Source organism: Eumetopias jubatus, unplaced genomic scaffold (genome assembly GCF_037043125.1).
Source record: "Eumetopias jubatus isolate StellerSeaLion01/CBP00866 unplaced genomic scaffold, mEumJub1_p1.0 scaffold_13, whole genome shotgun sequence".
NCBI classification, from domain to species: Eukaryota; Metazoa; Chordata; class Mammalia; order Carnivora; family Otariidae; genus Eumetopias; species Eumetopias jubatus.
The window spans coordinates 5409406-5423521 of NW_028274819.1; the positions used below are offsets into that span (position 1 = coordinate 5409406).

The following is a 14116-nucleotide window of genomic DNA, read 5'->3' on the forward strand; positions in this document are numbered from 1 at the left end:
TCCCCCCTCCAACCGAGTTCCGACAGCCCACCCTATTTGGGATTTGGCAGCAGAAAGGCACGGTCTGTATTCCAGCCCCCACCCCAACCCAACTGGCAGCTCCTAGCCTGCTGCCTTTGCCCGGACATGGCAGAGGGGTACTGGCAGCTTGGAGATGGAGCTGATTTTCCCTTTGGCAGTGGGGAAGATGGGGGGGGGGGGCTTGGCCACCCCCTGGGTGGGGGGAGAGGGCAGGGATGCGAGTCTAGACAAGAGGCAGAGGGAGAAGGTGACTTCCCCGGCATGTGGGGTCACTGTATCAAGCTGGGGGACAGGGGGCTGTGTGGAAAACCAATTGTCCCTGCACTCGGCCTGGGTCCCCATTTCAGAGCCCTGGCCCTCAGTTCCTGCAAACCAATAGTTTCTGGACTCCTGGGGTGAACATTTGCTGTGTGTGTGGGGGGGGGGTGCAGCATGGTGAGCTTCTCTCCCCTTCCACTGCTGAGTCTGTGCCTCCGCTCCTCCTTCCCACTCCTACCCATTTATTTGCCTCCTTGCCTCTCGTCCTTCCTGCCCTCCCCTTCTCTCAGCCCCCACCTTCCTCCTTCAGCTCCCCTCTCCCTCTTTTCCCTTTCTCTCCTGGCCCCCGCCTCCTCTCCCGTGTGGGGGCTGCTTTCTCCCTGACTCAGCAAGGTGCTTTATAAGGTGCTGAGGGGGCTCAGCCAAATCCAAACCACATTGTGCAGACACTCTCCATAAGGAGCAGGCTGCAAACCAGGGGAGAAGGACGGACTGCACCCCCGCACCCCACCCCGGCCCTTCATGGCTCCCTCCCTCCGAAACGGAGGCTCCTTGAGGACCTCTTGGCTGGCCTCATTGCCAGTCACCCACTGGGCATCTGCCTTCTTGACCTTGGCATGGGCATCAAAAGATCGTGGGGCTCACCGGCCAAGAATGTCATTGAAACTCCAGAGTTCTGGCTGGGGTGGAGGGGTGAGGGGGAAGAGTCCCCCCCCCCCGGCACTTTTCAGAAGGAGCCCCCCCCAAGCAGATTTCGTCAGAGCTGCTACTGATGCCCTGGAAAGCCCCCTGCCCCCATCCCCAGGCCAGCTCCCCTTTCCCAGCTCTTTTTCTCCTTGTTTAGAAAGAAGAAAGAAAGAAAAAGAAAGAAAGAAAGAAAGAAAGAAAAAGAAAGAAAGAAAGAAAGAAGAAAAAGAAAAAAAAACCAACAACAAAGTCTGTCCCACTCCAGTGAGGTAATTGAAAACAAACTTCTTCCCCCCCCCCCCCCCCACCTCAGTCGGCACAGTGCAGAAAAGGGAAGAGCTGCCTGGGAACCCAGCACTGGTCCTGACCACGCCGCCTGGCTCTGACCTGCAGCCTGGAGGGGCTGTGGCAGGGCTGGCAGGGCACCCCCCTCCTTTCTCTGGGGGCACTGGGGCAGGAGGGTGGAGTGAAGAATCTGATGCTAGTCCAGAGAGAGGAATCACCTTCCAGGGCTGGCCCACCACCGCCTCTCCCACTTTGAAAAAAAACAAACAGCAGAAGCAACTTATTACCAAATGATTTAATTGGTGGTCTGGATCTAGAGCACTCAAGCCTTGGAGACCAAAGGACTGTCCCCCAAGAAGTCACCAAGAGGAGATGTCTGCAAGCCCCAGACGTGAACCGTTTCCTCTGCACTCCCCCTGGCAGCTCTCTGGACCGGGAGAAAGGGGGCAGGAAGGAGACCCTCTATGGAGGGTGTAGGCTTATGGGTCCCCCAGGTATCCTGCCTAGCAAGTCCCCACCCAGGCCTGAGGGAAGGAAGGAGGGAGAGCACTCCGCGGCCACCACCGCCCCACCCCACCCCCCCGTACCCCACCACTGGAAAACATCAACAACCCCAAACCCCAAAGGCAAGAGGAGACCGAAAGCCTTTAGGGGGAAGCATTTCACAGATGGGGACTCTTGGTCTGTCCATCGCCTTGAATGGGAGCATTCCCGCTGAGTCACCCGTGCAGCCGCTGGTGTTGAAACTGGTCCGGTGCCTCCTGCTGATTAATGAACTACAATTCCCCCACCCATGTGCAGTCTCCCGGCCACGGGGAAGAATGAAGAACCTTGTGAACCTGAGGGGAAAACCCTCAGCCAAGTGCCCTCTACTTTCCTTAGAGCTGGGCAGTGGGCCTGTGGTGCCCTCTGTCTCCCCCACCCCAGGGGGCATTGTGAGCCAGTTAGTCACCTGCCCCAGCCCCAGCGCCTCACTTAGCCCCAGCTCTTGGAAATGGGACAGGCGGCGGGACAATAGGCAAGGGGGGCGGTCAGCCCAGACAAAGGGCAGCAGGAAAAACACCATCACTTGCTACGAAGCCAGCTCGCTGGCATTTGGGAGAATGTGTCATTGCATTTACTCAGGGGGAGGGGGAGGGGAGGGAAGGTTAGAGATGAGGAGTCAGAGGTAGGGCGAGCGCAGGGACCCCGCACCCCAGGTCGACGCCGTCGGAGAAGAAAAGGAGCGGGCGGCTCCCTCCCCTAGCTCGGGGAGTCTGCAGACGGACTGATGCCCTCCCCGCCCCCTCCCCCAGGAGGCCCAGGGTGGTACCGCCGCAGCCTCGCCTCACCTCACCCCCCCTCGGTGTTGTGGGAGGGATAGGAGCCCCAGAAGCCCTCCCTTCCCTCCTCCCCCCTCCTCCCCCCAGCCCGGGGAGGGCCGCTACAATTTGTGGTTACAGCTTTACACGTCAGAAAAAAAAAAAAAAAAAGTTTGCAGAATGTCCCACACCGAAAAAAAAAAAAAAATCCGAAACCGAGCGAAAAAAACCTGCGAGTGGGCCTGGCGGATGGGATTATTAAAGCTTCGCCGGAGCCGCGGCTCGCCCTCCCACTCCGCCAGCCTCCGGGAGAGGAGCCGCGCCCGGCCGGCCCGGCCCCCAGCCCCATGGACCTCCGAGCAGGTAGGAGCCTGGCGTCCGAGGCCCCGGCCCCCGCCCCCGCCCGGGAGCCGCGAGATCCGGTTCCCGTGCCTCCTCCGGGAGCCCCGAGCCGGGGCCGGGCTGGGGAGCCGGGAGCTACCCCGGCCAGCAGGGCTCGGGCCGGGGGAGGCACGGCTGGGCGCCCTCGAGAGGGGCCGGGCGGGGACGCGGCATTCCTGAAGTCCGCCCGGCGGAGCCAGGAGGTGGCCGGGAGCGCGGCGGGGAGCCCGCGCGACCCGCTGACCAGGGGAGCCGGCAACCTGGAGCCCCTGCGAGACGGGGTCCCGGGGATCCCAGCGGAAAGAGCCCCGCGCGAAAGTCGGGGAGAGCGAGTCCGAGGCGGGGAGCGGGACTGCGGGAGGGAGACACGGCGCGCGGGGAGGAGGGGGCCGGGGAGGAAGAGGGGAGAAGGGCGGGGAGCCCGAGGCCGGGCCGGCGGGAGGCGAGGGGAGGCCGACACCTCGGGCCCGCCGCGCTCCCTCCCCGGCCCGCCGGGAGGGGAGGGCGGGAAGGAGGGCGGGCGAGAGGAGAGGAGGGCGGAGGGCAGAGCCGAGCCTGGCTGGGCCGGGCCGGGCCGGGCCGGGCCGGGCTGCGGGACTCGCGGCTTCCTCGCTGCGCGCTGCGCGGCTGGAGCCCACCATGCTGCCCGCGGCCGGGGAGCCGGCGGCAGGTAGGGGCCGGGCGGCGGGGCGGGCGGCGGCGGCGGCAGCGAGTCCCCGGTCCGGCCCGCCGTGGCCTGGGAGTGATTAGTGCGGGGGACGGGCACAGCCCGGCCGGACCGGGCAGGAGAAAGTCCGTCACCGGCGGCAGCGGCCGCTCGGCCCCGGCGGCCCGCGGGAGGGCGGGCAGGGCAGGGAGTTGACGCGCGGGAAAGGGCAGCGGCCCGGCAGAGCCCGGCGCCCCGGACCCCGCCCCCGCCCCCGCCGCCGGGAAGGGAGCGACCGGGCGGGAGCGGGCCGGGGGCGGGGCCGGGGGCGCCGAGGCCACACAAGGGGAAGGCGCCGCCGCCGCGGGGAGGGGGCCGAGAGCGAGAGGTCACCGCCGAGGGGGAGGGCCAGCGAGCGGCCGCCTCCGCAAAGTTCTCGGGCCGAGCCCCTCGAGGGAAAGCCCAGGTCCCCCGGGCCTCTCCAGAGTGCCCTCATCTCTGCCTTCCCCAACTTCCTTCCCAGTGACTCCACGCTGCGCTCCAGAAGCCCCCACCCGCACAGACCCCCAGTCCCAGGGGACCCCGTCCCAGTTTCCCCCAGCGCCCGGCCTGGCCCGCCCGGCTGGGGTAGGAGGGAGCTGCCAGGAGGGGAGGGGAAGGTGGAAGTCCCCAGCCTTGGAAACAGAGGCTGAGCGTGAGGGCAGTGGACACACACCTCTGTCAGGAACTCTCTGACCCTGACCCTGAGGGGCTGACACCTCCCGGCTTTCACAACCCCCACAGAACCCCGTTTCCGGCTCTGAGCACACACTGCCCCTCCCTCGGGACACCGGGACACATTCCTCGGAGAGACCAGACAGCAACCCCCGCCTCCCCCTGCAGTTTGGATCTGCCACCCTCACTGCCCTGGAGCCACACACTCAACCAGGGGAGAAAACAGGCACCAGGCAGATGGCAGCAAGTGTCACCTAGCAGCCCTCCCGTCCCCAGTCTCTCCTCCAGACTGGTGTAATGGCTCCCTCTCCCCTCCACAGAGCCCCGCACTCCTCCCCGTTCACACTTGTGCACACCACCTGGCCACACCAGCTACTCTATTAGTGACACTTCACATTCCTCCCCACAATCCAATCCCACCTGCCTATTCACACCGGGGCTCCTGCCCGCTCCCTCCCAGCCCCCTCCCAGCCCCTCCCACACCTCTGAATAACAACACCCTTTCAAGCTCACCCGCACACTTGCCCAGACTATTTCCTTCTCTTGGTCCCCATGCCTGGCTCTTAGCTGGCTGCTTAGGTCCCCCAGCTTCATCCTGCACCCCTTGGGAACACCTGGGGTCCTCTTGCAGCACAATCCAGAACCTCTCACTCCAACAGCTCAACTCCTGTATCCATACTGACTTCACAAGGCAGGGTGGCCGGCCCCCCTGTCTGCTTCTTTCCCTGGGCCTCTCAGGCCTCAGTTTCTTCTTCTGTCATTTAGGCTGGAAGAGAAGGGCAGGAAGGGGGCTGCTGAAGATGACAGCAGAGATGGAGCCGACACGGTTCCGCTGAGAGGGACTTCAGTGTGCATAGCGCAGCCCTCGCGCAAGCCCCATCACCTGATGGGTTGGTGGCAAAGCTAGGGCTCCTGACTTCTGGGCCTATGTGTACTCACTCACTAAGCACTTCTCAGTGACCTGGGGCAGAGGGAAGCAAGGGGAGGATGGAAGGGAGAAGAGACAGAGGGGAGGGCAGCCAGCCCAGAGGACAAGGAAAGATGGGCTGTTTCTGTGGGCCTGTCCCTGAGGAGGCAGGTCAGGAGGAGCCCCCGAGGGCCATTTCCTACAGTTCAGTGCCTGGATCTCCCACTGCAGTGGACACATCACCCCCTAAACCACTTCCTTTCCCCAACTCCCCGCAACAGATCCCTCCAAGGTCACTGGGGAAGCTGGCCCGGGGCTGGCCTGAGGGCGGAGCCTTTCCGGCTGGCTCCCACATTTTTCAGCACCTCTGCAGCCCTGTGATGCCTCCCTGGCTCCTACATTTTTGGCTGATAGCCCTCACGCACCCATCCCAGGTGCCGAGTCTCCTGGCTGATTTGTCCTGCCCACCCTGGCTGCCCTGGCCCATCTGCCCCACTGAGCCCCCCACCCTCACTGAATGAGGTCAGCCTGGAGGATACAGGCCAGGGATCAAGGGGCGGCTGCTAAAGACATGAGAACACGGCTATGCCTGCCTGTGCTGCCCTGTCAGGGTGGCCATGCGCTTGCATGGGCTGAGTGTGTGTGTGTGTGTGTGTGTGTGTGTGTGTGTTCACGAGGGGGGCCTAGGTTCCCAGGGCCCAGGGATCTGGATGGAATTAGGGGCCGACCGGGCGGGGGCCAGGATGGGGGGTGGGGGGCTCCAGCAGGAAACGTGAGCTGCACTCATTAGCTCCTCACGTGCTCAGCCGGATTTATAAACACAAGGGAAGAGGGGATGTAAACAATCAGTGGGCAGCAGCCAGAGGCAGAGCTGGGGTGGGGGCTGGGCTAGGGGCCAGGACTGGGGGAGGGGGCCCAGGACACAGCCCCCAGTGGCCCCGTCCACCTGCACACCGTGAGCCTGGCCAGAAGGATGGAAGAGGGCTCCAGGATGCCCACCTAGTTCTCCCTCCCAGGGATGCAGGCAAGCTGCAAGCTGCACCAAGTTCCACTGCTTACAACTCAACCACAGGTGTTCTTTGCCCCAGATGGCTATCAGTTTGCTTCCTGAGATATGGGGACATCTTGCCCAGAGTGGAAGCTGTTGTAACCGAGAGGAGAGCCCTGTCCCCCTTTCTCCTCTCCCAGCCTCTTCTCCCTCTAGATACCTGAGACTCCTTCCTTCTTTCTGGCTCTCTCTATGGGTCGGTCAGTACGATCCTTCTGCTCTTTCCCCTGCCCCCACCCCCCAGCCTGCAGTGACACAGTTACCTCAGAACTGAAATATTCCTGGAAACACCAGCCTCGTCTGGTTAATTTCATGAGCCGTTTTTCTGCCCAGATGACTTAGCTCTTGTTTATCCAAAGACTTCTCCCCCTGTTGTCCCTGTGTGGGGAGCCAGTTCTCCCCAGGGGTGTCCCACAGGGCCCAGAAGGGGAGGGGAAAACCAGGCCCAGAGTTGGGGTCCTGACCCTGTGCCCCTCCCCCACCCCCCTCCGTGCCACTGGCCCAGTCTCAGAACTCCGGCCAGAAGGGCTGCCCAAAGCAGGGTGGGGGAAAGAGGTGAGCCCAGCTCCCAGGGTTTCAGCTGGGACCCTCAGCACTGCTGCTAACTCAAGGCTGGAAGGGCCACTGCGCACCTCAGCATGTCTCCAACCTCCACAACTAACCCCGTATTGTACCCTTCGGATCTTGGAAGTGACTCTGCCAGATATCCGGGCTGAGGGTAGCCCCAGGCTTCGTGCAGAGGAGAAGGGCCCGGAATTCCCTTGGGATGTGAGAAACAGTGACTAGAAAGGAACGCAGAGTCAGCAGGAGCTAGGCATGGGAAGGCAGAATGAGGAAAGGAGCACCAGGAGGGAAGCCACGGGCTGCAGATGGGGACAAGGACAAGGGGGCCAGTCACCTGCCTGATCCCGCTCTCTGTCTACATACGCACCCACGCACCCACCCATGCTCTCAAACGAAGAGCCCCTTATCCCCAGGGGCAGGGTCTCTGAGACTGGTGCTCTCCCCCACCCTGCCCACTCCCATGCTCCATCAATAAAGTTGCCAACCAAGCATCTGAAAGGGTCAAGACTGATGGGCCGGGCCACTGCAGAAGTCCCTACCTGACCCCTACACCCTTGTAAGAGGCATTCTCTACAGTTGGAGTCTTAAACCCTCTCTCAAACCCTGACCCGGCATTACGACTAACTCCAAACTTCCCCTAACTCTAAGTACAGTCAAATTGTCAAACGCATACCCAACTCGTTTCTATCACATATGTCATTAAGAAACTTTGACAGTGGAAAAGAGAAAGTAGAAGAAACGACTCATGATCTCACACCTACCCAAGCTTAAAACCCAAACCAGCCCTCTCTTCATGACACGCCGTGTGCTACCCCAGCTGACATCTAAATCAACATATTCACAGACCTTGGCCCCAGTGAACCCTGTGCCTGTCCAAACCTAACCACATCCCCCAGCTGGACTCAAACCTCAACCACACTCAGTCAGCCAAATCCTAATAAACTAACCTGAAATTTTTAAAAGTAACCCAGTCCTTAAATCTAACCTAGGCCAATGCCAATTATAGCCTTACCCCAACCTAACCTTAATTGCCTTTACCCAGCCCCAATGCCCCCTGAATCCTGGTCTCGTTCTCTTCACCGTGGACCTCACCTAAAAGCTGGGAAAATCATGTCTCCCAACTGCCTGCGTCTGTCCTCACGGAACTGAGCCCTGGGCTCTGGTATCTCAAGATGTCCAAACTCTCCAGCACCGTTGGCTGACAAACCAAACGCATCAGATACATCATATTCCCTCTCCTCCTCCCTTTCACTTCCCCCACCCTCCCTCTTCACTGCAGGCTGATCAAAGGACCTCATTCAAGGGGTGCCTGGTGGCTCAGTTGGTTAAGCATCTGACCCTTGATTTTGGCTCAGGTCTCGATCTCTAGGGGTCCTGGGATGGAGCCCCCAGTCACGCTCCACGCTCAGCGGGGGAGTCTGCTTCCCCTCTTCCTCTGCACCTCCCCTGCTCGCGCACGCGCGCGAGCACACACACACACACACACACACACACACACACACGTGTGTGCGCGCACGCGCTCTCTCTCTCTCTCTCTCTCTCTGAAATAAATGAATACATCTTAAAAAACAAACAACAAACTCACTCAGGTCAAACTTTTCCCCATGCAACCTCCTAGATAAGAACGGGGCCGACCTCCACCCTGCGTCAGTCCACGCGCAGGAATCCTACGCTAGAACGTACCCACCACTGATTACAGGAGCCAGCCCTGTGTCCTTCAGCCTGACGCTGGTGATCTAACCCTCCCCCTTGCCTCCTATGGCTCAGCTTGGACTTGTCTCGGGGCAGCCTCTCTCGGGCCCTTCCCAGGGCTGACTGCTCTCAGCCGGCAGCGGGGACACGTGCTGTTTCCCACCCCTTGGCTCCAGTGGGACTGGGAGGCTGGGAGAGGAGGCTGAACCCAGGCATACTGATTCACAGACCCTAGGCCTGGCCCCGTCCCTCCACGTACGCACACATATGTGTCGGCATACGGATGGTGACTCTCAGCTGACACACTAATATACTCTCCAATATGTGCTCATAGATACACACACAGAGGCCAAGTCCCGGTCCTCAAACACATACATGCCTCCATACACACACACCCCGGCCAGGAACACTCCCTTCCTCCACCCGCCCTGCCTCCCATCCGGCAGCCCCCACTCACCACCCCCCCAGCCCAAGGTGGGGACAGGCACCTGAGGGGCTGCCAGCTGAGTCCTCCACTGGGCCTGGGCCCGCCCTCATGCCTCTTGCCCATCCTGTCCACAGGGGACTCGTGGGGGATGCTAGCTTGCCTGTGTACTGTCCTCTGGCACCTCCCTGCAGTGCCAGCCCTCAATCGCACAGGGGACCCAGGGCCTGGCCCCTCCATCCAGAAAACCTACGACCTCACCCGCTACCTGGAGCACCAACTCCGCAGCTTGGCTGGGACCTACGTGAGTACCCGGGGCGGCTGAAAGGTCTGGGAGTTGGGCAACGAATGAGAAGTTGGTGGAAGAGAGACAGAATGGTGGAGGGGTTCCAGTGAGCACTGGTGACCAGGGGGGCCCTTTGGTTCCAAACAGTCCCCATGTCTGGCCTATCTCCTGCCCTTCCCTCTGAGGTGCCCCCTCCTTCCCATCCCTGGCCCCAGGACTAGGCATGTGGGCAGGCCTCGCACCCGCCTTGGCCCATTGCCCCACTGGCTGCCGGCCCAGCCGCCCGCCTCCCCCTGGGGGCCGGGGAAGTCTCTTCTGTTTACACCGTGTTGTGGTGTCTCTTGCACGGGCGGGGCTGGGTGGGGATGGAGGGGCCCCACCTCCCATGCCTGTGTTCCAGCTCGCCTCTGCCCCAGACCTGGGGCCCTGCTGCTCTGGACCCATGGGCCTCCCCTCTGTCTGCCTCTCCCATCCTAGCTGGGCCTCCTAGGGGGGACTTGGGGGAAGGGGGCTGCAGGGAAGCCAGGCCAGTAGTGGCAGGAGGTTCAGGGGTGTGGATGGAAGTTGTGCCATAAGGATCTGGGGGCAGTCCAGAGGTGTTCTGAGAGCCCAGGAGAGAAGGAAAGAGGGTCAGAGTTGCCGAGGACTATGGGGAACCGGCCCCCTCTTCCCGTGTTCCTCTTCCACATCCCAGACCCTACTCTGGAGCCAGGGAAAGAAAGGGGAGGAGGGTGGCGGGGGAGCTGGCTCCAGCCCCAGGATACACCGAGGAAATTAGTTTGTCTCTGTGCTTGTCAGCGTGTGAACCTCCCCCTGGGCCCTTGCCTATCCCAGGCCTCGCCCCTCTCTGCTCCCTTTCTCTCTGGCTGCAACGTCCCCCTCAGCCCCTTCCCTGGGCCCCAGGCCTCTCCCTTGAGGGTTGGCAAAGCTCTGTCCTCCCTGGACTGCCTCCTCTACCCTTCCTCCAGCCCAACTCTTGAGACTGCCTCAGTTTCTTCCTTCTGCAGCCCTGCTCCTATGAGCCCTTCCTTGGGGGACTTAGTGCTTCGGGAGCACTGTCTGTCCCCTGCCCTTCTGCCCGTGGGACCAGGCATGGAGGCATCGGGAGGCAAAGGGAGCCCTGATTCCCACGGGCCCCTCTGCCTTTCCACCCGCTTTCCCCTTCCCTGGCCAAAAACCTTTGCTTGACTCTGCTACCCCCTCTAGCTCCCGACCCTTTTTCTCCCCTGGCTTTCCCTGCCAAACTTCTCGAAGGAGTGGTCTACACCCTCTGCCTCAGCTTCCTCTCCGCCCACTCACTCCTTAACCCCCTGCAATCTGGCCTCCAGGCCACTGAAGCGGTTCTCTCTCCGAGGTCATCAGGCACCTCCTTCTTGCCAAACCCGACAGAATTTTCTAAGGCTCACTCTCCTTGGTGTCTGTTTTGCAGCCACACTGTCCAGCACTGCTGCCTTCTGAACTCTTCTTGGCTCTGCACTCTTCTGGTCCACCTTCCACCTCTGCAGCCTGGCCTCCGGGGTCCTCCCGGCCCCTCTTCCTCTCTGCCCTGCCCCGCGGCGGGCCCACTCCCAAGGCTCGCACACACAGCCAATCAGCACGTCCTCCCTGAGTATCTCCTGCGAGTTTTTCTCTTTCCACACCTCTCCATAGGGGAGTTCGTCACCCCCACTGCCTCAGCTGTCACCTCCATGCAGATGACATCCCCGGAGAAACTTGGGGGAGGCCCTGGAACAGAGAGGGGCCTAGTGTGGAGACGGGGCCAGTGTCAGGGGACACAGGACATAGCAGCTCTGGGGGCAGGTATCTCCTGGTGACCGCTGGCTACTCGGCCCTCCTCCTTCCACATCGCCCTCTCCTTTTCACAGCTGAACTACCTGGGCCCCCCTTTCAACGAGCCTGACTTCAACCCACCTCGGCTGGGGGCAGAGACCCTGCCCAGGGCCACCGTCAACCTGGATGTGTGGCGAAGCCTCAACGACAAACTGCGGCTGACCCAGAACTATGAGGCCTACAGCCACCTGCTGTGCTACTTGCGAGGCCTCAACCGCCAGGCGGCCACGGCCGAGCTGCGCCGCAGCCTGGCCCACTTCTGCACCAGCCTCCAGGGCCTGCTGGGCAGCATCGCGGGGGTCATGGCGGCTCTGGGCTACCCGCTGCCCCAGCCTCTGCCCGGCACTGAGCCCACCTGGGCCCCTGGCCCTGCCCACAGCGACTTCCTCCAGAAGATGGACGACTTCTGGCTGCTGAAGGAGCTGCAGACCTGGCTGTGGCGCTCAGCCAAGGACTTCAACCGGCTCAAGAAGAAGATGCAGCCTCCCGCGGCTGCAGTCACCCTGCACCTGGAGGCCCGTGGCTTCTGATCTCTGACCTGCGCCACCTCCCCACTCCCCTGCTCCTTCAAACCCTGCGCCCGCTCGGGGAGGGAGAAACCTGTATGCCAACACTCGTTGAGCCAGGAGACAGAAGCCATGAGCCTCTGGCCCTCTCCGGACTTGAAAGAGGGTGTGATGCAATAAGGCCTGTCCCCTCCCTGCTTCCCAAAGTTGTGCAGGTCTGGGGAAGAGGTGCAATAGGCCCCGTCCCATCGCCACAGGAAGGAATGCTCACGGGAGCCCCAAGGGGCTCAAGTTGGTGCAAAGGCTCTCACAGCTTCCTGTGTCCTGCCCAGCACTGGCCAGTGCCCCACTGCCCCTCCAATGGCACTTCCAGGAAGCGTGCCTGTAGGGCAGGGAGGGGGGGCCACCACAGCACGTGCCTTTCTGGGGTGAAGCCCTTCGGCTGCCCCGCTCTTCTTCGATGGGTGTTGCTCCCCTGTCCCCAAATAACTCAGTACATCCGATTCAGGAAACATACACAGTGGCAAGTCCAAACAGGAAAAAATGGGATTTAAAAGTGGAAGAGGAAGGGTCTGCATTGGAGGTGGTACTGAAAGCATAGGGCCAGGCACAGACCGGACCCAGGGGTCACCAAGGCAGTCGGTGGCACAGGATGGCAGCCAAAAGGACCTTGCCTTGCATCTTGTCGCCGGCATCACGGCGCCTCCTCCCCACCCCGTTTCCAGGCTGGCTGTGGATTGCCCAGGCTGGGGAGGGCAACCGTAGCCACAGCCACAGGGTTCCCTGAAAGTTTACATTGCAGTAGCATTGCGGGTGCGGGGGGCAGCCCCCCCCCAGGCCCTGCCCCCCAGCCTCACCCACTCATGACTCTAAGTTTGTTGTATTAATATTTATTTATTTGGAGATGTTATTTATTAGATGATATTTATTGCAGAATTTCTATTCTTGTATTAACAAATAAAATGCTTGCCCCAGGACTTCATCTCTTTGCTTGGCCTTGCCCCTCCTCCTGGCCCTTCCCTGCCTGGGCTCCCGCGCCCCCACGGGCTCGGAGCCTGCCAGTCCAAGAGGTAGCTCGGAGAGGCGGAGAACTTGGGGAAGTGGCTCTGCCTCGTCCACAGGGAGGGTGTGCACGCAGCACACTCTGCTCCTCCACCCACGGCGTGTTCCTTTAGTCCTTCCACCGTCTTGTCCGCCCCCTCCCGGCCTTTGCTCAGCCCACCTCACCTCTCAGGATTATTTTAAGGGTCTTGTAGGTCTGTCTCCCTAAGCTGTCCACCTGTCCCTCCGGTCAGCCGTGCACAGTCAGCCCTCAGCTTCACCAGTTCTCCCACCCCCGTGGCAGCCCACCGGGGCCCCCAGCAGTGACCTTCACCTCAACACCCTTCCTCTCCTGGGGAGCGTGACCGACTGTGGCCAAGTCCCAAGTCTCAGCTGTGACTCTACCCCTTTCTTTCCAGGGTAAGTCAGCAGGTTAGGAGGAAAGAGATTAACTCAGATTGGTCTGCAAGCAAATGGGGTAGACGCTATTCAAGGGATGACCTCAGCTCCAAGCCCAGCCTCGAAGCCTCCTAGAGTGACTTTGGACAAGTTACTTAAAGCTCTCTATTCTCCAGTTTCCCCGTCTGTAAAATGGGGATGATGAAACAGCCTTCTAAGACTGTTTGAAGGATGAGAGAAACAATAAAGGTGAGGTGCCTGGCCACAGCGGCAGGGATTAGTAATCAGGCGACTTGGGACAGATCAACCTGCCGGGACACTCCAGTGAAGAGCCGCGGAGTAAGTTGGGCTGACTGGTCCCAGCTAACACAGAGGTATTTTACCAGGAGACGGTGCCCTAAGCAAAGGAAGTAACAAATGATGGTCCTGTCAAGCAATCTACAAATACTTTAAAGACCTGCCCATCGTTATGTTAACTGGACTAGGAAATCCAAGAGAAGTCTGAGACCTAACTTGGCTCCTGCCCTGATGGAGCCTGTGACCCATCTGGGGAGAGAAGACCGGCGGGTGCGGGAGTGTAGGTGCAAGAGCTACTGGACCTGCTTATGGTCGAACCGGGTTCTGCTGACTGTCCCACAGTCACCTGGCCCAGGTTGGAGGGGACATGCCCCACAGAGGGGTCCAGGCTCTTTGGGCAGGGACATCTGCCCTGGCTCTGTCTAGATATCCTCCAGGCCTGCTTCCTGTCTAACAAGATAGGAAGGAGAGGGCATCTGGGCTGTCTCCACGCTGGGGCAAAATGAGTAGCAGCCTGTCGGGTGTAAGGCACCAAGCAAGGGGCTATACAGAATACCGGGAGAAGGAAGGCATAGCCCACACTCCTGTACTGAGAGCTTCTTGGGGGGCAGACTTTGAGTTTTCTCCCATTGCTCTATCCCAGGGCAGGCGCAAGCCCAAAGAAGGTATTCAATTAGCGTGTTGAACCAAACCACCTAGAAAAAGGGATCCCTTGCCCAAATGCTAAATTCCAAGGCAGAATTTGATTAGCTGTGGAAAGACCCGGATGGAATCCCCGGGAGACAGGGAAGGCAGGATGGCATCCCTCCGCTGAGGGTGCTGGTCTGTA

General features: G+C 60.9%; 1 protein-coding gene across 1 annotated transcript; it reads left to right on the forward strand.

Annotated features, from left to right (window-relative positions):
* The first annotated feature begins 2766 nt into the window (after positions 1–2766).
* On the forward strand, positions 2767–12508 carry CLCF1 (cardiotrophin like cytokine factor 1). Its single transcript, XM_028118447.2, has 3 exons — positions 2767–2915; positions 9066–9232; positions 11080–12508. Exons 1-3 carry the CDS (start codon positions 2900–2902, stop codon positions 11572–11574), a joined length of 678 nt encoding a protein of 225 aa, XP_027974248.1. The 5' UTR covers positions 2767–2899; the 3' UTR covers positions 11575–12508.
* Positions 12509–14116: the final 1608 nt, after the last annotated feature.